Here is a 23944-nt window from a genome sequence, read left to right on the forward strand (position 1 = left end):
CACAGATATACATAACGGTGTTTGACAACTGTTCGCCGCGCTCACTCTTCACAGCTCGGTTTGTCGGCTGTTTTGACGACATGAGATCATTTCCGAGGCTTGTTGTTGTTCGGGCTAATTGGTGGATAATGTTCCTCCATTTTCCCCACGTTCTCCGGATTTCTCCATGTGGATACTCCCCGCGTTCGGTATACCTGATAATGGTGCTTATTGGAGGCATCGAACGGATAATTGATACTAGAGGCGTACTTGCGGCTGATAATGGTGCTAAGAGCACACCAGCAACCGGGCATTACGGATGTCTCGAGCCACATGGAAGCCCCAGCCCTGGGAGTACTGGATGCACTGGGTTCATATAAAGAGCGGGCCAAGCTTCTGCATGTCTCGGACAATCGCGTTACATCTCGGCTCACCACCATGCATTGGGCGACGCTTCTCCTTGGCCTGTTTGAGGCATGCACTGCCATATCGACAGTAAACCGCAAAGTGTGCCAGTACCCGACCAAGAAGCCACTGGACGGTTGCCCTAAGAACACAATTCTTGTTGGCCCTGGTCGAAACTTCTCTACCATCCAGTCCGCAGTGTTGAGTTTGCCAAACGACACAACACCTCACCACATCCTGATCCTTCCTGGAAACTATACCGAGCAAGTAAATGTCACTCGACCTGGACCCGTTTACCTCTTCGGTCAAACCAAAGCACCAAACGACCAAAGCCAGAACACTGTCAACGTGATATGGCGTAATGCTACCGGAGCAGGCCTATCTACATTAGATAACGCATACACTTCCGTCCTCACGGTCGCGCCGACTTTCAACGCGAGTACGACCGGCTCAGGCCCGACCGGAAATCCCGTACCTGCAGACACACCTTTCGGCAACTCTGACTTTCGTGCGTACAACATAGACTTCAGCAATTTATACGCGCCATACTCAGCCGGCCCGGCCCTGGCAGTCTCCGTGAGCTACGCAAACACCGGCTTCTACTACTGCGGATTCTATTCATACCAAGACACCGTATACGTCGGCAAACTAGGAAACGCATACTTCTACAAGAACGAAATCGCCGGACAAACAGACTTCTTCTACGGTTTCGGCACAGCATGGATCCAGTCCAGTCTCGTCTCACTCCGTAGTTGTGGCGGCGGCATTACAGCCTGGAAGGGCACCAACACGACTTTCGTAAACAAATACGGCGTCTACATCCACGACTCTGACGTAAAGAAAGCCAACTCTTCCCTCTCCATAGCCGGTAAATGCGCGCTTGGTCGCCCCTGGAACTCTCAACATCGCTCCATTTTCGCCAACTGCTACCTTGATGATTCGATTCAGCCGAACGGGTACATTGAGTGGGGTAGCTCAGACAAGAGGGTGAACTTCAATACTACGATGGCGGAGTACAAGGACTACGGGCCAGGATGGAACGAGACTGCACGCTTGGCGAGCAACGTTAGTATTGTTATGGATAAGAAGCAGTACGAGCCGTACTCGACGCTGGAGAAGGTATTCCAGTATCCGTTCTCTGGAGAACTTGGAAATACGGCGTGGATCGATAGGCATCCTGAGAGGTGATGTATGGAGTGAAGTGCTAGGAAATATATGTTTAGAGCATTGAGGCTCTCGCGGAAGATCATATCTTATTGAGAATATGTTTTGTAGCCTGTGTAATACTCTCTACCGGTCTCTGGACATGACTGCACCGCTCACCAGGAAAGTCCGCCTTTCTCCAGATCATCATGGGCTCGCAGTCGCTTTCATCCGAGAATTTTTTTGGAATTTTAATTCGTTTTCGTTCCAGTAGTCGCGACTGGCCCCATCTGTTTGCCATTCCACCTGAAGTCTTTACAAATTCTGCCTATTTGGGTCAGCCAGAAAATGCCAAGAGCTCGATATGGTTACCTACAGCGCATACAATAACAGCCTCCACTCCTTTGTATTCTCACTCTGCAACTAGGACAGGGCCTGGTATATCTTTCGATGGTCCGCAGCGCTTCGTCTTCCTCTTCGACGTGGTTTTTGATGCGCAGTCGGTACGCTTCGCACGATTCGCCTTCATGGTATGGTCGGTTGCAGGGCACGCAAGCTTTTGCGTCGCATTCGTGACACCAGCAAATGTCCGTCACCTTGGGTTCCCCATCAAATTTCAGGCTTCCATCTCCATCTGATGCGCTCTCGTGCACTTTCCCTTCGTTGCAAGACAAAGATGGACACCAGAACCACCCTGGTGTATTATTGCCGATGTGAACCCGCCCGAGTCTTTCGAATTGCGCAGACATCTTCTCGGAAGTGGCAATCTCGATGTTAACAGGCCCTCATGGTCGCTGGATATTCTGGACACTGAATTCCGAACGTCCCGTTACCATCATCACCTATCGTTACGTTCGCGCTCTCGATCTGAGTATCTACGTACTTCTGGAGGCATGCTATACAGGTGTTTATGAGATGTTTGCAGTTGGCGGAAGGGTTGTAGTCAGGGAAATCCTTCTCATCTTTGGAATTAGCACATGTATGGCAGTCGTAACGCACGACTGGTACTCGCTTCTTTTTCTTGGCTGGTACAGCCCAGGGATCACCGCCTCGCTTCCCTTTCGGTATGACGATTCAATGTTGTAGTAAAGTAGTGGTATGAGCGAGTGGGTTGATTGAGATTAACAAGAGGGAATAGTTGTTAGTAGATAAATGTGAAGCCTTGTACAGTTTAGGGATAAAATTCTACACCTGGAGAAGGTTCTTGAAGAGGCGAGGGTGTGGAGAGAAAGACATAGCTCAATCTGGTTGAGTGCGATGAGCTTCTCTAGTTTCCAGAACACACCGTTACAATCAACAGGGAGAGCATACTCCAGTGCCTCTAAAATCATGCCGTTTTCGCAGCATTGTCGTACTCTTTCCAGATAAGCCCCTCAGGCAAGACCTTCCACTGCAACTCCTCGTCCAGCAAACCACCCATCCTGCCCCACTCCTCTCTAACCACCCTCGCCTTCTCCTCATCCCTCGGCACAATACTTGCCAAAAACGGTTTCGGTTGAACCAAAAACCCCTCCGTCAAATCATTAGCATCCGGCAACATAACCTCCCCATCCTCACTTTTCCCCGGTTCAAACTCAAACGCCCAAAGCAGCCTCGAAATAGCTAAGAAGAGCGACCGCTCAGCAATATGCATACCCTGACACAACCGTCGTCCCGCCCCAAAAAGGAAATGATCGCGTTTCGCCGCATCGGAGTTATTCGCTGCTTCGGCTGCAGTTTGCGTGTCGTGAGAGTAGCGCTGGGGGTCGAAGCGGCGGGGATCAGGATGCCGTTTGGGGTCATTGTGGATAGTCCAAACGTTCCACATTACACCTGCGTTCTTGGGGATTTTATAGCCCATGTATTCGTCGTCGCGGATGACTGCGTGGGGGACGCCCAGGATGGCGGTGGGCATCCAGCGCATGCTTTCCTTAACGCAGCCGCGGATGTAGGGCAAATTTGGCAAGTCGTCGAGACTGGGGAAGCGGGTGCCGCAAACGCGGTCGAGTTCTGAGCGGGCGATTTGAGCTACTTCTGGGAAGAGAATCATTGCTTGGACGACTCATGGACAGTTAGCGCAAGTCCTCCAAGTATTGGTTGTAGTTCACTTACAACCAATGAGCGTTGCGGCCGTGGTGTCCGATCCTGCCTCGAGCAAAGAACCGCTCACGTAGCCAGCGAGCGCATCTGAAAAGTTCTCTTCGTCTTGGGCGCGCACCAAATCGAGGCAAAAACATGGTTTCGCAGTTCCGTTCTTGATGGCTTTCTTCACGTTTAGCCAATGGCCAATGTACAGCTCACGCTCCTTCTCGTGGAGTTTCTTCGCATATCTCCGCAGAGGAAGCGCCCAGTCAGGTAATGCTCGGAGTACGGGAAATAGATCGAGAAGGGCTGCCGTTGTCTTGCCCGAGACTTCTGAGAACTTCTCAAATCCCTGAGATGGTGTTAAGAAAAGTAAAAGGCTCTCGAGGATAAACATACCGAGTATAGCTGCTTCAACTTGGGGTCGTCGATGCTTGTAGTCCGGAAACCAAATATCATTTGCGTAGTCAACGAGTTGGTATATCGACGGATATGATCAGTGAAGAGATCTGGAGTCTCCAAGAATCCGACGAGCATGGCCTTGTTCTCCAACTCCTGGTATGGTACGTATGTCCTGGCCGCCTTGATGTTGAGGTTGTTGTGGACAATTTTCCGAATCATGCGCCATGTGTCTCCGTATGGCTATCTGAAATCAGCTCCATGTTCAGGCGAGCATCTCCAAGTGACTTGCCATGAAAAGCATGCGCAATCCACCGCCCCCTTCAGACGCACCACTGGCGATCTGACCAAGATACAGATCCGGACGTGATGAGTAGATACTGCTCCGCTTATCCAGCAGATCCTTTACAGCTTGATCCGACGACAGTACGATCATGACCTTTGTACCGAGGATGAGTGAGTACACTGGTCCATATTCCTCAGCCCACTTCTGGAACTGGAGATGCGGCTTCTCCTTTGGCATCAGATGTAGGTTTCCAATGATTGGCAGTGTAGGTGGCCCTGGGGGGTAGTCTGCTGGCCTTCGACCGACATTACGTAGGCTGTAGGCAGCCACGGCTACCAAGGCGGCCAGTAAAGCATAAAGTGTGAGGGACATGGTGACGGGAGGGAATCTTTGGATTAAAGAATGCCCCAGAACTCCTGATATGGAAAACCACCGCAGAAACTACAGGGCGCGATGAATCTCCAGGCCACGGCTTTATTTCCATGCGAGCTGGGGTGCATGCCGACCTTGAATCCACCTCACCAGCCAAGCAGATATATGCAGATGCTAGCATTCGATAAGTTCTATGCTGCGAGCCGTTCTCGATCAGCTCATCTTAGCCACAAATGAGGCTGCGAGGCTGCGGTCATCAGCATGGTAATATAAAAGGGTAGGGAAACTCCACTATGGAGCCATCTTTGACTGGACCACTGCTGTGCTAACCGAGACTCAACAGTGTAGTGCTTACAGGCTCCATGATCCTGAACGTACTCTTTCGGCAGTTGCCTCCACATCCGTGCGGGGCATGCATGTGCGTTCCCCAGTTAGAACCACTGGTCCCTTCATAAAGGTGGGCTGCTATCCTTGTCGCGATGCAGTACAGTGCCGGTGCGCGTAATGCACAGGTTCGCGTAACGCCCCACCCCACCCCATCAACAACACAACTTCAACGCGCCACAACTCTACCGATATGGATCCGATTTAAGAAGCAATTGAAGAAATAGAATCGCGCGAGCCAGGAGATGATTTCTCGTACAACAAAGTTGCTGCCAAGTACGGTGTTGAGCGCAGTACGCTCGTTCGACGGCACCAAGGCCTAACAAGACCCCGCAACGTTGCGCATCAAGTCCTCCACCCAGAACACGAAGCCGAGCTTGTACAATATATCAAAACACTTAATGAGCGACGTTTGCCACCTACAAGGACAATGATACAGCAGTTTGCCGGTCAGCTGGCTGGCAAAGCGGTCTCCAAAAGCTGGGTTACCTGGTTTATCTACTGGCATCTCGACTATCTTATCTCTCGCTATAGCAAAGGCATGACTAAGGAACGGACTAAAGCTGATTCCGGAGCTAAGTACAACTTGTATTTTAAGCTTCTCCTTGAAAAGATGGAGGAGTACGATATACAGCCGATCTATATATTTAATATGGACGAGAAGGGCTTTCAACTTGGCCGAGTTGGCAGAACAAAGCGTATATTTGACAAGAGACTCTGGGAGCAGAAAGGGGTAAGGCAAGCACTTGAAGATGGCTCTAGCGAGTGGATAACAGTGATGGCTTGTATTTGTTCTGATGGCAAACCTCTGAGTCCTACACTCATCTTCTAGGGGGCTAACGGAGCTGTTTAATTAAGCTGGGTTGATGCTATACAAGCAGGGGAGCACTCAGTATTTGTTACCTCCTCTCCCTCTGGCTGGAGCAACAACGATATTGGGTTAGCTTGGCTTAAGGGGGTGTTTGAAAGAGAGACCAGACGACACGCTTCAACCGGGTATCGATTACTACTTCTTGACGGCTACGGATCCTATGTAACTATGGAGTTTATTGAGTATTGCTACGACAACAAGATCCTCTTGTTTGTATTTCCCCCTCACGCTACCTATACGCTTCAACCCCTTGACGTTGTTATGTTTAAACCCCTCTCGAACGCTTACTCAACTGAGTTGGCTGGATACCTTTAGGACAGTTAGGGGTTGCTTAATTTGACTAAAGGAGACTTCTTCCCGCTCTTCTGGAGGTCCTGGACCTCTGTATTCAAACCTCCACTTATTAAGAGGTCTTTTGAAGCCACCGGTATACACCCAGCTAACTTAGACGCTGTACTCAAGAAGTTTGCTAAGGAGGCTTCAGATTCTGACAGCAGCCAGTTAGTACTCTCCGGGGAGGATTAGCTCAAGCTTAAGTCAATTATACGCCGTGAGGTGAAGGATCAGAGCAGCAAGGACGTCAAGAAGCTTCAACGAAGTTTGCACCACATTGCAGCTCAAAATACACTCCTCCGCGGTGAGGTCAGGGGCCTTAAGCGGTCCCTAGCCATCAAGGAGAGGCGACCAAAGCAGTCCTTCACCCTCCAGCTTGATGAGGACGAGGTTTACTATGGGGGAGCAAAAGTCTGGTCGCCCAGGAGTGTACAACGAGCTCGCGATCGTTAGGCATCACAACAACAACAACAAGAGCTTAAAAAGCTTCAAAAAGCCGAGCAAGCCGAGGCCAACAAGGCAGCTCGCCTTTGCAAGCTTCAACTACAAAGGGCGAAGCGTATTAAGCGGGAGAGGATCTAGGATGAGAACAGAAAGCGGAAGGCTGCAGAGAAAGCTAAAAGAGACCTCCAAAAGAGCCTCCGCGACGCTTAAAAAGCTATACAATTGCCCTAAAAGGGTAAACGCAAAGCTCTAAAACCTTATAAGCTAGCTACAAAGCGTCAGAAACGTGTTGGGGGTGGTACAGCTTCTGTAGGAGCCCGGGTAGTTGCACAGCCAGTTCCACCCCAAACCACTAGATCGCGGGTAATCCGCCGCCCAAAAAAAGATTTGGACTAGCGCAAAGTCTTCGCAGGCCAGTATATAGTATAAAACTACTTTTGCGCAATATTATCACGATTTGTTGAGGCGTTACAGCTGCAATACTCATGAAGCTGTTGTGTTGTGGGTGGGGCGTTACGCGAACCTGTGCATTACGCGCACCGGCACTGTAGTGACGGAAGTGGGTTAGTTCGCCGCCACTACCGCAATGCAAAGAGTACTGCAGAGTAACAATATTGTCGCTCCGTTGTCTTGTGCCGGATCCGAATACTCCTCGATCTCCACACTTACGACCAAAAGTACACGTTCTTCCATATATAAGTACACCATATGTCGACAAGCCGTTAGAAGACTATTATATTTGATATTGTATCGAGCATGTGCAACGATCTAAAAGGAAATAGGATGTGACAGGAAGACAGTGCAGAGTAGAACAGCAAGGGAAAATATATACACTATACACAAGACGATGAGGGAGTAATGCACCCAAGCTCCCGTTTTCCCCAGTACACAAAAACTGCAAGACAAGGTATCGAACTCCAAAAACCAGAACAGATAGGCAAGACGTGAAAAGGGCGTAGCGGACGATGTGATTACAACGCAATCAACCCCATGATAGCGACAATGATAGCGAAGATGGATCCACCCATACGACCCAGACCAGGCTGAACAACGGATCCAGCACCAGTGCTACCAGAGCCACCTTGAACGAACTGGCCTTCAGCGGTAACACCACCACCAACAGAAGAACCAGTCTCGGCAGCGGGGGAGTTTGGTTGTACAACCGATGCCGTCTGTTCGACTTCTCGCCCGGCACCACCTCCAGGGTTACCACCAGGTACCATGGCAATATCCGTAGCCTTTGAGTCGTCTTTGTCCTTGGCTTCACCTGGGTTCTCGCCCGTGCCCATGAGTGAGCCGAGAACCACTACGTCGTCCGTGATGGCAACGGTGTTGTTAGTACCAGCCTCATCCGTGTACTTGTATGTCTTCTTGCCCTTGATTTGTGCGCCCTCTGGTGGGTCGTAGCACTCGACGGTGACTTCCTGGAAGCGGGCGGCGTAGTATCCGTTGGTCATGTAGGGCGAGTTCCAGTCGATTTCTCCGCCAGCCCAGTCGATTGTTCCCTTTTCATTTGTGGGGAGACCGGCGGGCCAGAGAGAAAGCATGATGCGCGCAGGTGTTTGGGGGTAGTCGTAGCGGCCGGATGTCTTGTTCCATGTCGAGTCGCGCTCCAGTGTGCGTTGATTTTTGCCGTTGATAGACCACGTGAGAGTGTCTTCCTTCCAGTCAACGCAGTATTCGTGCATGGTTTCGACAGTATTGGCGTCCGGTACAGTAAGGTTTTCACCGTTCGTATCTAGGTTCGTGTTAGTTATATGAGAGGGACTCGACCGGGTTGTGGAACTACTTACACACTGTCACTCCCTGCGAGTAGAAGTTGGACTGCACGTGGCTTGTGTCTACACCAACCCACTCGAAATCAATCTCGTCCTTGACATCCGACATAAGAATGAAGGCGGTGACTACACCCTTGCCCTGCGCTGTGCTAAGCTTGGAGCAGATCTTGCCGTACCAAACGTAGTAGGTAGATGCCAACAGTGTTCCAACAGTCCCCTGTGCCATAGTCAAGAGAGTCGACTTCTCCTTGGTCTTGGGGTCTGTGTATATGGTGGGCATGCCCTGCGACTGCCAGTTGATCTTGGACGCATCTCCCAAGTACTTGTCGATGGTCTGCACATCGTCCAGACTGTCTAGCGAGTATTTTCCAGATTTGCATACGGGACCGGGAACGCATGAGTCGAACGAGTGTGACATGAGGGGATCGCAGCCACCGAGGCAGAAAGCGCCGACACCGCAGTCGCCATATACTGCGCACCTGTTAGCACTATTCACTGCACAACGCGGCTTGGCAGCGTACGAGAGCAACAGGGAGTATCCTGAGGACAGTGGCTATCTTTTGAACATTTTGCTCCAGCAAGCGCTGTGCCTGCGAATATTGTTGCCGCAAAGGCGGCGGACAGTAGACTTCGTACCATGGCTTCGGACCGTTTGCGGGATCTTCGATGTCGTGTAAGCACTTTATCGTCGGCAAGTGGAGTCGCGGCGCGATCAAGACGACGGTATCACGACGTCTCTCAGTGATGTGCCGCAGGAAGCTCTTTTTGACTTGGTTGGGTGAAACGGCAGGTGTAGGGGTCCGGGCTGTTGTGCGGCGAAGCAAAGGGAGGGTGCACACGTGAAATTCCGTCGATTGTGCTCCCCTGAAATCAGATGACGCGGTTTCGGAAAGCGAGTGTCTGTAGGAAACGAGGAATTAAGCTGTCGGGTTAGTAAAGCGAAGGTGGTCCCGAGGGATAAGAAACATGTACTGGGGAATGAATGAAGGCAGGAGCGAGCGGCGGCGGCACCCTTCTTCAAGAAGGGGTGGCCCCAAGGCGCAGATACGGGGCACTATCCGTCTACGATCACGCTAGGCCGCAAGCCCACGGAAGGGCTAACCGTAATTGTCCTGTGTTAAATGCATCCGCCGGCCAGCGTCACACTCCAACACTACTTTCGCTGTCCTCGTGAGCACATTCACGAGCGGTAAAACTCATGAGACAGTTTTGAAATTTTACCCCTCGAAAAACAACTTTGACAGTTACAATTGCCCTGCATTGGCCTGCCCTGACGATCCTGGTGTTGCGCACTGCTATCGCCACCCTGCGTCTATCGATAACCGCTAGTGACTATTCTTGGCTCACCCTGCAGGACCCTCACGCCCCACGTGCTTTCTTACCCCATGAAAACCCTGGTATCTTGTCGTCACACTTCACTCACGAGCGTTTGTGCTGCAACGTGGTGCTGCTGTTGTACATTGCGCTGTCGTTGGTATCGTGCAACTATGCTGCTGTTTGTTGGATACGTGTTCGTAAGTTTGGGACACACTCCGACTCCGACAGAGCGGCACAACACGAGCAAATTGCAGGTCGCCTGATCGTCAACATCTGCATCGTCATCATACTACATATACAGGCCGACTAAGTATAGCCGGTATCTTTTGAAAATCGCCTGCACAAGAGACTAAGCCATCGACCTAGTAGCAAAGACGAGTATCGTAAATGCCGCTGGGATGATTTCGAGGCTACGCCCACTCACACTGCTACATATCAATGACCTTGTCGCGATGAGCTTCAAGGGCAGCAATAAGTGGTATTATTTCTACACTCATGTGATATGGATTAAATGTAGCATCGGCAAGAGTGGACTGCTTGGACATTCATGCGAATACATTCGACATACAATTGCCAAAGAAGGACGTGGGCGTGCAAAACCGGATGATCTTTGACTACTCCGAGTCCGTTTCCCACCTCGCTTCCTTCTCCCTTAGATCCATAAGCTCCTCAATTCCTATTGCAAGCTCCTCAAGCCCGATTGCAAGGTACTTGGCACAATGATTCACCATCTGTGTAATCACCACAAAGCGTCCCCCTACACCCAAAGGCGTGAGTACAAAGAACTCCTTCAAAAACGCCTTCGCATAAGCCTCCACGATCGGTGACGCAATGCCGTCAAAGTCCTGCCCATCCGGCATTCGAATCGTCGTCATACTGTTGAGCAACTGCCACCAAACACACCGATAACACACTACGAAATGGCTAAAATTTAGATCGGCTTCCTCTGAGACACCCCATAGGGCGTTTTTACCCGACCCATTCTGTGAATGGACTAATTTGAACAACTCCCTCTCGAATATGTAAATGTCATTCCAGAAGTACAGGGCTGCATGCATCAACATTTCCTCGTCGAAGAAATGGCACGTCCAATCGAAGATCCAACGGCCGATTGAAGCCCCATAGAATACCGTGTCGGTGTTCGGCAAGCGGAACGGCGTGCCGTATAGGACTTCTGCCGAGGCGATCAGATTCCAGTCTAGCTCGTCGACGCCCAGCAATTTGCCTGTTGACATATATATGCTCGTTGAACACATAGGCCATAGAAAATCATCGGGTTGGGCCGTTCGAGACTGCACCAAAGACGCTTTCTCAGCTTGCAAAAGAGACTCGTCACTAGACCATACAGTGGTGCCCAAAGCCACCTTCGCCATCAGCACTTGTTGAAATGTAAGAGAAGCAGGATCCAAATGGTAAAATGGCTGGGAGTACGCTTGAAGAATCCCCGCCGCTGGGATGCATCTATATGAGAAGTCGTTCTCTGGCATCAAGAGCCGTCCTGGCTGTGATTGTTGCGGATCCACTTCCATCAGACCATCATTTTCGAGAAGGACAGGTGGTTCTACCACAGCAGGTGTGGGTCGGCGCTTCTCGGCGACGATTTCAGGTGTCTGCTCAGGAAACCACTTCGGGTTTCAAAACTTTTCTTTTTCAGGAGCCACTCGATCAATATCCATCTCTGTATCGTAATTCTCTGGACTATCACTTTGATATGGATGTGTTCCCGGTATCGCTTTCGATAACAAACCGGCCTTTCTCGCCTGCAATAATTCTTCTTTTACAACCTCTACAACGTCCACGGGTTGATCAGTAGAGAGGGGCTTGATGATTTCGGTCTCATCTGTAGATTCTGTACTCGGCATTCGTGAAGATTGCGCTTGCTCTTCTGGATGGAACTTCCAGATTTTGGTAGACAAGTCCAACTTCGCTCCTGACGAGAGATTTGAGAAGGTTTTAAAAATCTGGCTTCCCTTCTTTCTTTTGAAAGCTTGCAATTTTGCGCGTTGTTTTCTTATGATTAAACGTACCCGCTTGAACTCTCTAAAGTCATCCTCTCTATCCACATCAGCTGGCGCTACGTGTTTCTTCCCACGTCTTACTGTATCAGAAACTATTCCTGTGAAACCAGGTTTTCCGAATTCAGATATGGATCGCCACGGCGAGGGAACTGGAACCTGAGGTGAAGGTTCCACATCTTGTACGATGGTGATCCGCCGAAACCACATTCTACATTTCTCACATTGAATTTCGGCGTCGGTAGGGTTAGTGGACGGTGTTCGGCATCCAGGACATGTGACAGCATATATGCTGTCCTCGTTCTCCTGGGTGTCGAAGAGGAAACTCATTTCGATTCGTTGGCCAGGAAGGAATGCTCTCTGCCAAGGTCGACTCTGCTCGATATCTCTTTTAGAGGCCTTGTCTTGTAAGCCATATTGCTTATGCTTGACCTTCTGAAAACCTTGCATCCCTTGGAAGCGAATTTCAAGTACAGCATTAAATGCATCTCAAGAGGTGACGAACTGTAGGTGTACAGGGGCGATCCGACCAATTGCATCCTCTAGGATAAAAGGCTCCTCGATAAGACCTCGTTCAAGTCGGTAGGGCAGAGCCGACTGAATGCTGATTACCGCATGATATGTAGCAATGTTCATTGCTATGATGCGGCGCATATATCCCTTCAGCTCCGTGCCCAGTTGTCGAAACCAATCGAGTCGGAGAGCATCCGCGAGCTTAGCCGTGACCGAACTACCGGATTTGATCAGGCGGTTGGTTTCTTCGAGACGGTCACTGATGGATATCAGGATAGCGTCCTGCTTGTTGAGGTTTAAGTCATTTTGCTGTTTAACAGTAGCCATATGATCTCTTATATTTCTTCCATTAATATCCATTAGATTCCTGTCGTATCTATCAGCTTAGTTGTAAAATAGTTGTAGAGAGAAGCATACACGCTCGCGGTGGCCAACAACATCTGCAAGCTTGCACTGGTTGCGGCAATTTCGGCGCGAAACTTGTCGACAGCATCCTTCCCTTCAATGCACCATCGCACCTTCATAGCTGTGGCTTTGATGAAACTTGGTGTCTCATTTTCTCCAAGGCTATTTTGATATTTCTGTACTCGCGCGGAGAAGGCGCTCACAAGTTCCCGGCAACGGTCTACGGCTGTCTTCGCCGTCTTGCATAACGCTTCCAACTCGGGCGTCGCCCAACCGCCGTGGGTCCTTGCGAGTAGATCGATTTCTAAGAGGCTGCGATCCAGAATCCAGAGTTCTCTAATCAGCGATTGATACTCAGTCTTGGATCCACGCGCCTTGTCGAGGGCATCGACCAGGTCTTTGACTAAGAGACAGACGGAGATAATGTCGCCAACGGCTCCAAAGGTTACTGGCATAATGTTATAAGTGGACTGACTGATAGTATTGTGCAAAAGAGATGAGTTGGGGAAAAGAAGTCAGGCTGAGGTTAAGCCGGGCACCTGTTTGGCAGTGGCATAGCCCCCAACACTGAAACACCAACACGTTCCACATTCTGTAAAACATCTGATTCAACGCAGCAATGTAGAAATAGTGTGTTGGAATACATTGAAGGTCTAGCGGGCAGAGCTGCTGAACTACACGTAGATCAATCAGCTTCAACGAGCGATTAGCAGAAGCAGTAGATCATACCGCGTATACCGTGGGAGAAAAACACTCAATTCTCGGGCAGAAGCATTTGTGATTTATGCCGTAGACGCAAGTATCGTTGGCAGTACTGTGACCTCTTACAGTCCATGTTACAGGAGCTAGCTCGCCAAATGTTGGTGCTGTTGTTAATGCCAGTCGCGTTGACGTCATGTTCGTTCCTACAGTCCAGTTGGATAGCGGTTCGCGACATATATGCTCAATCGAGCTGTAGAGGTACACGGTCTGTAAGAACGAGCATGATGATAGTGGATCAAGGGAGTGGTGTTTGACGCGTCCAATGACCAGGGAAGGCGCGTCGGCCCACGCTAGCGCTCGACGCACGTGGGGCTCTTCCACTTGCACCTACAATCGACAGTACTTTTCACATAACGTCTTGCTGACCTTACGACAGAAAACTCGATGACCTCGGGTTAGGTGAACACATGACGGAGAGATGAGACGCATACAATCGCGTGCGGTAATGAGACTAAGAAGCAGACACTGACTGTAATCATCGTACCTCGGCACTTTCTCCGCCCTCTGTACTATTCGCCGTGAACGTAGCAAGCGCGCACTGCCATTGCACAACCCACCACCTTACCCACCTTCCATCTTTCATTCTTTCGTCTCAAAACTTCCGTTCTCAACCTCTTGGCTGTGACGTATCTATATGTCCTTCCTCATTCACGGCAGCACAGGACACACAGGCATGGGCTGGGTCGACCTCGTTCCCCGCGCAGGGAAACTCTATATCGGCGGCCTCTACGCCTTATATCAAGGCGACTTGATAGACAAAGCAGGAATAACACATGTCCTGTCAGTGATCGACTACGACCCTTTGCTTCAAGACAAATTCAGGCATTTGAAACATTTCCACATCCGCTCAGAAGACCACCCAAATACAAATCTCCTACAATACTTCCCTCAAGCTGTCGCGTACATTGACTCAGCGCTCAACAAAGAAGACGGAGGCGTGTTTGTTCACTGCGCGATGGGTAAATCTCGATCCGCAGCTCTCGTCTGCGCGTACCAGATTTGGAAGCACGATTTGACTCCCGAAACGGCGTTGGAGCAGTTATGTGAAGGACGGCCAGTTTGCGATCCCAATCCGGGGTTCAAGGAACAGCTGGAGGTATGGAGGAGCATGTGCATGGTTGGTGGGGAAGGGGAGGATAATGAGAGGGAGAAGAAGAGAATATATGAGGAGTGGGAGAAGAGCAGATTCACGGGGGAGGTGTGGGAGTGGGAGGCTAGGCTGAAGGAGAAGGAGAAGAAGAGGGAGAAGAAGGAGCAAGTTTTGCAACAACAGTCAAGAGCAGTAAAACCGAAATTATGAAGTCACGTCATTTCATGATATCAGAGATATCTCATCGCAATCGTCGATAATTAGGAGACGAGTCAAGGGCTCAGTGGTTATCAATTGAGTTGTTTCTTATTTGTTCGACGATAACGATGATTTGTCTCTGACAAAGAGACTAACGGCTTCATATATACGGAAGCGTAGAGATAATTCAAGGTCATACGCGTTCCTCTCATCAACAAGAGCCCTCCCCACCCCTGAAGACCCCGACTATGCATTCCAAGGCTTCGAATGCCCCTTCTTCGGTTTATAGCACGGCAACCACGAGCCCAACGCTTTCCTAAATAAGCGCTGGCTGACAGGCCCATCCGCAACCGTAACCCCCGTCGTCCTGAAATCAAAACAATGCTCCGCATCCCTAAGCACCAGTCCAAACAATTCATGCTTACTGGTCTTCTTCCCGCACTTAGGTACGTTTTGAATCACCTGCACACCCTTGGGAGCGAACGGCTCAGCGGAAGCGGGTGACAAAGTGCGCCAGGGATCGAATTCACCGTTTGACCAGTACGTGTTTGAAGGGCGTATGTCCCAACCCCCGAATACTTTGTTGGTGCGCGAGGTGTTTGGCCAGTCTGGGAAGAGGGAGCGGGGAGCAGTGGGGAATTGGCGGTGGCAGATGTCGTGTTGGTGTTGAAGCGAGTTGTACTTTGAAACGAGTTGCTGAGGACCGAGGTTGGCGGATTGGAAGTATCCTAGATGATGTTAACATTGTTGGAGGGAGAGGAAGAGAAAGAAGACATACCCCACTGTGTGCAATACTGCCACGTCCAGCTGATCATCGCCGGATCCGTAAATTTGCGGTCCAAATCACAGTCACCAGTCGTGTTGAGCTTGCCCGAGCACTCCGTCTCAAGATAACTGTTGACATTAGGAAGGAAAGCCGGGAAGCTCGCCCATCGATCCGTCGTCCACTTAGCACCCTTGCTCTTCGCCCAGCCCTCCTTAGGCGCTATAGCATTCGTCTTGGGATCCGTCTCGATGAAATCGCAGAAGCGACGGAGACCCGCCGATCCACCTTCCATACCGTAAGACTGCCACACGTAGAAGATGGTGGTGAGCGCATCGGCAAAAGTGGCATGCGAGTTCTTCGCAGCTCCAAGACCAAGGAATTGCTCCTTCAGCTTTGCAGCTGCACTCTGGTCAGAATCCATAACCTTGTCCATGTAGCGAACGGAAGCCTGGATATCACGAGAGCAGTTTCCAAAACCCTTGGCGTTCATACCTCGCCATACAGGGTCGAAGTAGAAACTCTGGTCAACGGAAGCTTCGACGGGGGCTGAGGAGGCCCAGGACGCGTAGATAGTATCAGGGTACATGTTACGCATAAATGCAGCCCTCATACCAGGGTACGAACCACCCACGAAAACCCACGGTGTCTTATCAGGAGTGAGCGTAGCATTGATACCAGTCCTGCTGAACTGCTTAGCAAAGCGATCAACATCCGCCAACGATTGCTCTGTCGTCAGAAATTCGAATGCCTCAGGTGGCGTGTTAACGTCAACGGGCGTAGGCGTCGAGTTTCCGTAGAAGCGATGCTCCCATACGATTCCGATACCACCAAACTCATCCACAAGCTGCTTGAAGAAACTTGTCTCGTTTTGCAACCTAAACAGAGCGTTTGGCTCTGCGTTCGCCTCACCCACATCGTAGACGAAGACGGGCCCACCAGCCTTGTACCCGCTCGTGGCGACCCAGTATCTGTTGAAGAAAGTGCCCTGGTACGAATAATCCTGGTTCTTCTTTTGCGCAAAGTTGTCAATGGGGAGTTCGACGTATTCCGGAGTGATGGTTTCGGCTTTCGCAGCAGCAACGACCGAGCTGTCTGCAGTAGTCGCAATCTTGAGGGATTTGAGAGCCGTAATATCGATGGTAGGGTTGTCGAGTGTGGCCATGGCTGTGCCATCAGGGTTGAGGCCCATGTCGGCAAGCAAATTGAACTTGCGTTGAATAGCCGCGTTCATGGCATTGGTACCCTGCAGCAGCGCGAGGGCCACCGCCGCAATGGATGTTGAGGACCGCATACTGGCGAGGAAGGACAGGATGGAATATAGACAGGAATTGTCGTATCCGGGTTATCTCGCTGCAGGAGAACCACACGAGAGAGGTATGGGTACAGCGAAAGAGTGACAGTCTCCAACTCACAGCCCAATCGCAACTGCTCAGACGACAACGACAACTCTAAGGAGGAAGCAACACGAACCAACGGTCAATTGATTCCTGGAACCCGGGACATACCATATATACATGCTTCGTGTAAATTACGCTTTCCCCATTTTACCTTTCGTCTTGGCCACGGACCCGAACGATCAGCGAGCGGCCCAACAGCATTCGTCTCATTACCGGTACGGTTCATTGTGCACCTGTTAAGCCGCAGATAACACCGAACGAAGAATGCTTGGTAGATCTTGTGTATTTGTCGGGTACCGCCATTGCCAAAGAAAGAAGGAGGTTTGTGTAGTGACCAAGCGTAGTGGATCGAAGCACAGGAAGCTTATCGGGCCTTGGTTCGCGAATTGGAAGGTCGATAACCGTTGATTGGTGGGGCCTTGCCAAGCGAACAAGCCGGCTTCCTACTTTAGCCTAGGTTTAATGGCTAGATTGAAGCGCGTTGTGCAGGGTCTGGTGAGCACTGTGGCACTGAGCCGACCGGGTAGTCGAGGGGCGGGCAATCTATCTAAACGTGGTCTGGATGATGGGACAGGTAGATCGTGTGGCAAGGGGTTCGGCCGGTGTCCTCGTTCGCAGCAAAAGCAAACTTCTTGAGAATCTGTTTTCTGATGTGCTACAATTACCACAGTCATCGAGCAAAGAGCGTTCACGTTCACGTTGATGTTATGATTATTCTTCATTGTTACGAACTGAAATGGTTCTTTGCTTGCTTCTTAGCAAACTAGCCAGCACACCTTCAAGAACAACACACCTACCACCAGCTAACCGGCATCGACCCGTTGATGGTGTCGTGTCCTCCGAGGAACGGGCCTTGTCATCTCCAAGCGAAGTATCATACACAAAAGAAAAGAAATCCGCCAATTAATATTAGCAAAGCGTGCAGCTCCCAAAAGAGCCGCTTCATATCCGTACATTAACCCCACAAAGTGTTCCAGATGCCGGGTATCGAAGACTGCCATGTCACGACGCCGGACCGTAAAGTGTCAAATACCCATGTATATTACCCGAAGGTACACAGCCTTCCTGTTATATAATGATTGTTCCTACCTCATTGTTGGGCCATGTGGCTGCTGCCAGTAGCGGCATTCGGGAACGAGATCTCTGGCCAATGACTCGGAGCGTGTCCCTGGACTCCAGATGTTTGGACAAGACCTTGGCCATCACTTCCGGTTCCTTGGGATCCAGCATCTCGACCCAGGGTCATGAGAGTAGTCGCTGTATTTAGGTACTCGCCGGGCTGGCCCTGTTGTGGCTGCATGTATGCTCGTGTCCATTGACTCCAGTCCTGAGCAGCGTACCCATTGGCCGTGTACGTGGGCTGGTGACCGTTGTTGGCAATTTGAGAGTTGCTGTAGGCGTACGCGTCGGTGGAAGCCTGTGAAATGCTACCAGAGGCTGCTGCTGCCAACGCTGCTGCATGGCTCGCATGCATGCTGGTCTCATCTCCACTGCTGTATGCTTGTTGTTCGTATGCCCTGCTCGTCGGTTGAGGCATGGACATTTGGGTTCCGAGGTTGTATGAGTGTGTTGTGTTTCCCGAAAGACTGTTGTATGTTGCCGACTGTGAGGTGAGGGTAGGGTCCGTAGGCCCACTGGATGATGTCGTGTATTGTTCCCGATATCCGCTGTTGTCATAGGTGGGGGCAGTGGATGTCGAGCGAGGAGGAGCCTGCATTGCCACACGAGCGAGGGACTCGGTTGCAGTGCGTTTGACAATACTGTCGTTGATGTTACCAAGCGACTGATCGACAATGCTTGCGATAGCAAGTTTGAGCTTATTTCCAGATCCTAGGAAATGGTCACACTCGCCAAGCACATTGACCCAGGCCGCCATGTCGCCTTTAAGTTTTGTCATATCTACAGGCGACATTTGCTCTTGCCTCATAGACGAGATGAAGAGGGTTGTGAATGCTGCAGCAATGTAGACGACCGTGTTGATCCAGGGAATGTCCAAGCTCTTCTTGTTCATCATCTCTGTACAGTTGTGCAACATCTTCTGTGATGCAGTTAAGCATTTGTCTAAGTTGGAGCTGAGGATGGCCGCGTCAATAGACCTACAAACGCCAGGATGATGTAAGAGCAAGTTGAACGCCTGGTACCAATACTCCAGATAGAGTGCGAATATGTGGTCGTCTTCCGACGCATGCGATGGATCGCGCAGCTCGTAGGGAAGGTCCTCCTTCCACTGCTGTATGCCAGCCTCGAGACGTCTTAAGCTCTCCACGTATGCTTTTGGTGAATGTCGCACAGCATATATGGTCTTGTAGAGCTCCATTTCCCAGACGGTGTATTTAGCAATTTGTATGCCCACTTGGAACGAGCATTGATGGAAAGAGTCCAGCTTGGCTTCCTCGCCTGGAAGGCAGTCGTTCATAGGTTCTGGGAATTCGACGTCGATGTCATCCCTGCTAATTGGTATTGGCCGTCCGAGTTTCCCGCTCAAGTTGACGAGTAGTGCATGTAAGGTCCAGTAGACTCGTTTTCTCATCTCAATGTCCAATTTGGTCATTTCTCCTGCGCCGTCTGCCCAGACCTTGACAGATCTGTGTAGGCCGAGTTGCACTGCAAGCAGATAGACGGTTGAAGTCATGATCCACGCCGCGCCGGGCTTGGGGAAGTTTCGGAGATGGTGGCATATCATAGCCAGGGCTTGGACATCTTGCCAGCCGTGATTGCCAAGAATGAGCTCTTTGTAGAAAGTTGACGCATACAAATAATGAGCATGCGAGTCATCCAGCATAGTGCTACCGCTCTGTTGGTTGTTGCGGGTCGCAATCTGGTAAGTGATGGTCGCGAGCATCAAATGTACTGCAACGATTTGGGGCGCAGAAGGGACAAAGTTGGGGTCGTTGCCAAATCTCCAGATCTGTGCACGTTAGTGGGATGGCTTGTGGTAGCAGGAGCGTGTCGTACCAATTCCATAAAGGCAGGCTTGTGCACAAACATGGTGTAGGGGTTCAGCGACCGCAGATACCAAATGGCATACTCTTGCAATTCAGCATATGCCGGTAACGGCGGCTCCTCGACATGTTGTCCGCCAATGGTGACATTGACCAAGGTGGTGTAGGACATGGGTGAACTCTCATACTCTTCCTCGCCCGCCATGAAGTCTGTGATGTCGATTTCGGTTCCAAAGATTGACAGCGAGGTACCCTTGATGTGGCTCAAAAGTGAATCTCCAGGCGCAACGCCGAGGTAGTTGTCGCCAATGGAGCCGTGCTTGAATTGAGGCAGCGACTCGATCTTGACTGGAGTGGCAGCGGGCACATAGCCGGGTAGTGGAGAAGTGCTTGTCCTTCGCGGTCCATCGTTCCAAGCCTGGCCGTCGTTGGAGGATGAAGACCACGGGTGGCTGGGTGGTTGCAAGGCGTTGTAGGCAGGCGGTGCGCGGGGTTCGATGTGATGCTCCTTTAGCTGGGCCTGGAGGTCAGCGATCTGGGCGCGCAGGTACGAGTTCTCCGACTCCATGGCCTCCGCATGGCCGCGTACTGTGGCGCGCCCGGTGATTCGGTCGGTGGTGCGACATGGCGTCCTGTTCTGCTCGCATGGTGTGCATCCTTCGGGTCGGCCGTCGCAGCGAATCTTGCGGACCTGTGCTTGTTAGTGTGTTTACTGGACTCGGCATGCTTGGGGAAGGCGCGTCGCGATGACGTCGCAGGCGCGACGGGATGCTTGTGCGATGCGACATGCCAAATGACCTGGCTGGAAGCACCCATCTCCATTGCAGCGTAGGTAAGACGTACCTTGCACCGATCGCACGCCTGACCCGTCCGCTTGGAGTCGGCGAGCTTCTTCTTGACCGAGCCGGAAAAGTCATTGCTGTTAGGCGGGCGGTGTTGTGGGCTCAGCGGGTCTTGATGCTCGATGCGCTGGATCTTGGAGACGAGATTGGGGTCATCATCCGGGGGTCGCTTCGTGGCCATACTCTTCGTAATGCACGTCGAAACAGGAACGAGACGGGAAATGCCGATGGAGAAGACCGATGCAAGTAAACCCAGCAAAGGTGGTGCGCCTCGGGTGGCTTGCGACTATCACCTGTCAAACGAAAGACACATGACTTCTAACTTGGAGTTTTCTGGCTGCTGGGGCAATTGAGCGTCGCTGCAATCAAGCGCGATCTCTGTAGCAGTTTTCCGGCCGGTTTGCAAAGAGAGGGAAAGAAGAATGGTGAGGTTTGGCTGCGCTGGGAGTGAAAGGGTGCGATTGAAAGCGCGTTTCTCGGCGATGCCTGCAAGGGAACAGGGCACATTGTCCGCAAGCCCTCTAGTTATCGACTCCAGTCCGCCCTTTATTGGCCACATACAGCCGTGAAACCTTGACCTCTAGACGGCTGTGACGGTGCCTGCCCTGACATAGTCGGCGAATTTAGTTTGTTCTTCTAGCGATCGTCATGATGATCCGTCCTGATTCGCCGTAGGTTCTTCATTCTCTGGGACTAACTCGTAGCTTGGCCGTCCCCGCTCCTGCCAAAAGCGGCCATGGAGCTTTAGACTCACCCACGATCTGGTATCCTTGGAGATTGCCAATGCAAATCGGTCTGACGAACCTAGTAGCATCATCCAGAAGACACGACAGTAAACACCAGCAACCGTCATCACCACACCAAAGCCGACGAAACAACCACCAAAATCTAGCCCCTCACTTAGTCCTTCCAATCTCGACTAGGCTTCCAATTCCGACGCGGTGCATATCAACACCCAAACTTACACCAACATCAAAAATCACGCCAACACCCGCGTCACTCAACATGGCGTCCGTGCGAACATTCACGTTACCGCACTACGAGGGCTACCCTGTCCACGTGGCCTTGTTCAAGGATGTCAAGAACGCCTCCTTCTTGAGACGTCAATTACTCGAGGCCAATCCAGATTACGACTATGCCTTCTTGGATGCTTCCATGGTAGGTCATGGTTCACTACCTGTTCATTGCTTTTTCTCGCTGCAAGCATCACTTTTTCTTCAACGATGGTGCTAGCATCCCCCCGCAATGACATGCCAGGGTCGCTGAGTCATCTGCGAAATAAACAAACTTTAATATCGTTTTCATGATAAGATATCACGAAGCGGGTAATGTTTCTCCATCGGATCACCAACGTAGATGCACACACTTGAGCGAAAGCACTGTGGCTTCTGATGAAGCTAGTTGGGCACAGGGAATCAGGCCCACATATACTCCATACTCATCGCGGCCCTATTCTCCTTTCAAGTCATTGAGTGGTTTTTTTCTTCTTCTGCAATTGCGAGAATATATACTATATAGATCACGACTGATAGAGGCCCTCACATACAAGCACTAACCAATTCAAACCCACAACTCATGTTAACCCCTTGTCCATCTAGATACTCTCACCCCATCACCTCCTCTCCGCCACCTTCCTCGCACTCCACGCCCACCTAACCCACCGCGCAAAGACACGGACCCCCCATTCCGAACTAGTCTTCCGCCTCTCACCCAACAACAACATTGGGGAGTCGTACAAGAAATTTGGTATCGCTGACACCACCACTACGCTCATTGCCGTTAAACTACCTTTATCCCCATCATCGTCGTCAACAGGTCAGCAAGCCACTTACGAGAGAGATGAGAGTATTGATTGTTCGAGTGTGGGTGCACACCTGGGAGGTGCTGTCGAGGGTACGAGTGTAGCGTTAGGGGAGACGGGCGAGGAGTTGGGCATGTGGTGTGATGTTGAAAAGGTGAGGAAGGTGTACAAGCTGGGCGGAGGAGATGCTGGGAAGAAGGGGAAAAAAGGTGGTGTTGTCAATGGGGAGGGCGATGTAGAGAGGAGGAAGGCGGAGGAGAAGAAGGAAATTGAAAGTGTTGTTCTGGGTGTTATTGCTTTGAAGGGGTCATGAACAGGGGATAGGGTTCCTTGTGAAATTCAACTCGAGTGTGACGGGTTGCGGAACAAGTGTTTTAGCCCAGTAACAATAAGAGATGAAGGTCAATAGACGGGTAGGTGAATGCACGCATTCAACTCGGGAAGAAACCTCTCCCTCCAACTATGCTACAGGTTTTCGCGACCATATAGATATATCTACACCCCATAATCTACGACAAAATTACCCAAGCTTATACCTCCATGTACTCGGGCTTGAGGAAGTCGGCCATGTTCTTGGGCCTAGGGTATTGGTTCTCGACGTGGTGGTGGTCATGCGAGTGGTCGTCTGCCGGGCCAACGTACTTCATCTCGTAAACGGATCCGCACTCCATGCAGCGGGACTTGGGCTCTTCACGGGTGAGGGTGATCCAGAGAACGTTGTGCGAGTCGGCGGGGTAGCCGGTGCAACCGACGTACTGCTCGTTACCAGCTGAGTTGACGGTGATGGGCTCCTCCATCGTGCCTGTATTTCATCAGCATCACATCACGCCACTAGGAACCCGAACCCGCGCAAGCTTGTAATTTCTTCTCTTTCCTGGGGGTGGTATCACGTACCGAGACGGCTGGCGTCCAATGGCCTCATGTCGAAGATATCGATACCCTGCATCTTTCCGAGAATTTCGAGACGCTCAAGACCGGTCGCCTGCTCGGCATCGGTGGGAACGGTACCGGGCTGCGCACCAGGGGGCAAAAGGTCCGCCTCGGACTTGATCTCTACAGAATGGACCTCGTCAGCAATTGATGGTTTCGGTTTGTCGTAGCCGCGGCGATGCGGATGACGAGGTGCGGGCGCAACATACGGTCGAGCTTCTTGAAGCCGGCAAGAACACTGGGCGAGTCGGCCGAGTGACCAGTCTCCTTCTGCGCAATGTTGCTCTCCTTGGCCTCCTTGCTCTCGGTGGACTCCCCTGTTATGGTGTCAATGGCACATCATACGATAGCTCTTCGTGAGACATACAACGGGCAAAAGTGGTGGTGAAGGTGCGGCGAGTCGCGATGGCGCGGGGGGCCACACGCCTTGCTGCGGCAATAGCAGAGCGCTGGACGAACATGACGGGATCAATTGGGTGGAGTGGAGAGGGTGGGCGTGGTTATCGAGCTG

The 23944-nt window shown here is 51.2% G+C and overlaps 5 protein-coding genes across 6 annotated transcripts; 1 reads left to right on the forward strand and 4 right to left on the reverse strand.

The window, feature by feature from the left end:
• Positions 1 to 417: 417 nt before the first annotated feature.
• ALTATR162_LOCUS6800 (uncharacterized protein) lies at positions 418 to 1572 on the forward strand (the record flags this gene model as incomplete). The annotated part of the gene is made up of 1 exon (XM_043314422.1): positions 418 to 1572. One exon carries the CDS (start codon positions 418 to 420, stop codon positions 1570 to 1572), a length of 1155 nt encoding a protein of 384 aa, XP_043170357.1.
• A 1282-nt stretch (positions 1573 to 2854) lies between these two features.
• ALTATR162_LOCUS6801 (uncharacterized protein) lies at positions 2855 to 4645 on the reverse strand (the record flags this gene model as incomplete). Its single annotated transcript, XM_043314423.1, has 4 exons — positions 2855 to 3567; positions 3619 to 3940; positions 3988 to 4230; positions 4280 to 4645. 4 exons carry the CDS (start codon positions 4643 to 4645, stop codon positions 2855 to 2857), a joined length of 1644 nt encoding a protein of 547 aa, XP_043170358.1.
• Positions 4646 to 7648: 3003 nt separating this feature from the next.
• ALTATR162_LOCUS6802 (uncharacterized protein) lies at positions 7649 to 9094 on the reverse strand (the record flags this gene model as incomplete). Its single annotated transcript, XM_043314424.1, has 3 exons — positions 7649 to 8415; positions 8471 to 8926; positions 8977 to 9094. The coding sequence occupies 3 exons, from the start codon at positions 9092 to 9094 to the stop codon at positions 7649 to 7651; spliced, it is 1341 nt and encodes a 446-aa protein (XP_043170359.1).
• A 3182-nt stretch (positions 9095 to 12276) lies between these two features.
• On the reverse strand, positions 12277 to 16812 carry ALTATR162_LOCUS6803 (uncharacterized protein; the record flags this gene model as incomplete). Its single annotated transcript, XM_043314425.1, has 4 exons — positions 12277 to 12667; positions 12718 to 13153; positions 15181 to 15483; positions 15534 to 16812. 4 exons carry the CDS (start codon positions 16810 to 16812, stop codon positions 12277 to 12279), a joined length of 2409 nt encoding a protein of 802 aa, XP_043170360.1.
• Positions 16813 to 18008: 1196 nt separating this feature from the next.
• ALTATR162_LOCUS6804 (uncharacterized protein) lies at positions 18009 to 23894 on the reverse strand (the record flags this gene model as incomplete). Of its 2 annotated transcripts, XM_043314426.1 has the most annotated exons (7): positions 18009 to 19826; positions 19874 to 20551; positions 20704 to 20988; positions 23040 to 23305; positions 23398 to 23556; positions 23643 to 23750; positions 23801 to 23894. In XM_043314426.1, 7 exons carry the CDS (start codon positions 23892 to 23894, stop codon positions 18009 to 18011), a joined length of 3408 nt encoding a protein of 1135 aa, XP_043170361.1. The 2 variants fall into 2 exon arrangements, with proteins under 2 accessions (XP_043170361.1, XP_043170362.1); XM_043314427.1 differs by lacking the exons at positions 18009 to 19826; positions 19874 to 20551; positions 20704 to 20988 and having other exon boundaries at positions 23034 to 23305.
• Between the last annotated feature and the right edge of the window lie 50 nt (positions 23895 to 23944).

Source organism: Alternaria atra (assembly GCF_907166805.1).
Source record: "Alternaria atra isolate CS162 genome assembly, contig: 25, whole genome shotgun sequence".
NCBI classification, from domain to species: domain Eukaryota; kingdom Fungi; phylum Ascomycota; class Dothideomycetes; order Pleosporales; family Pleosporaceae; genus Alternaria; species Alternaria atra.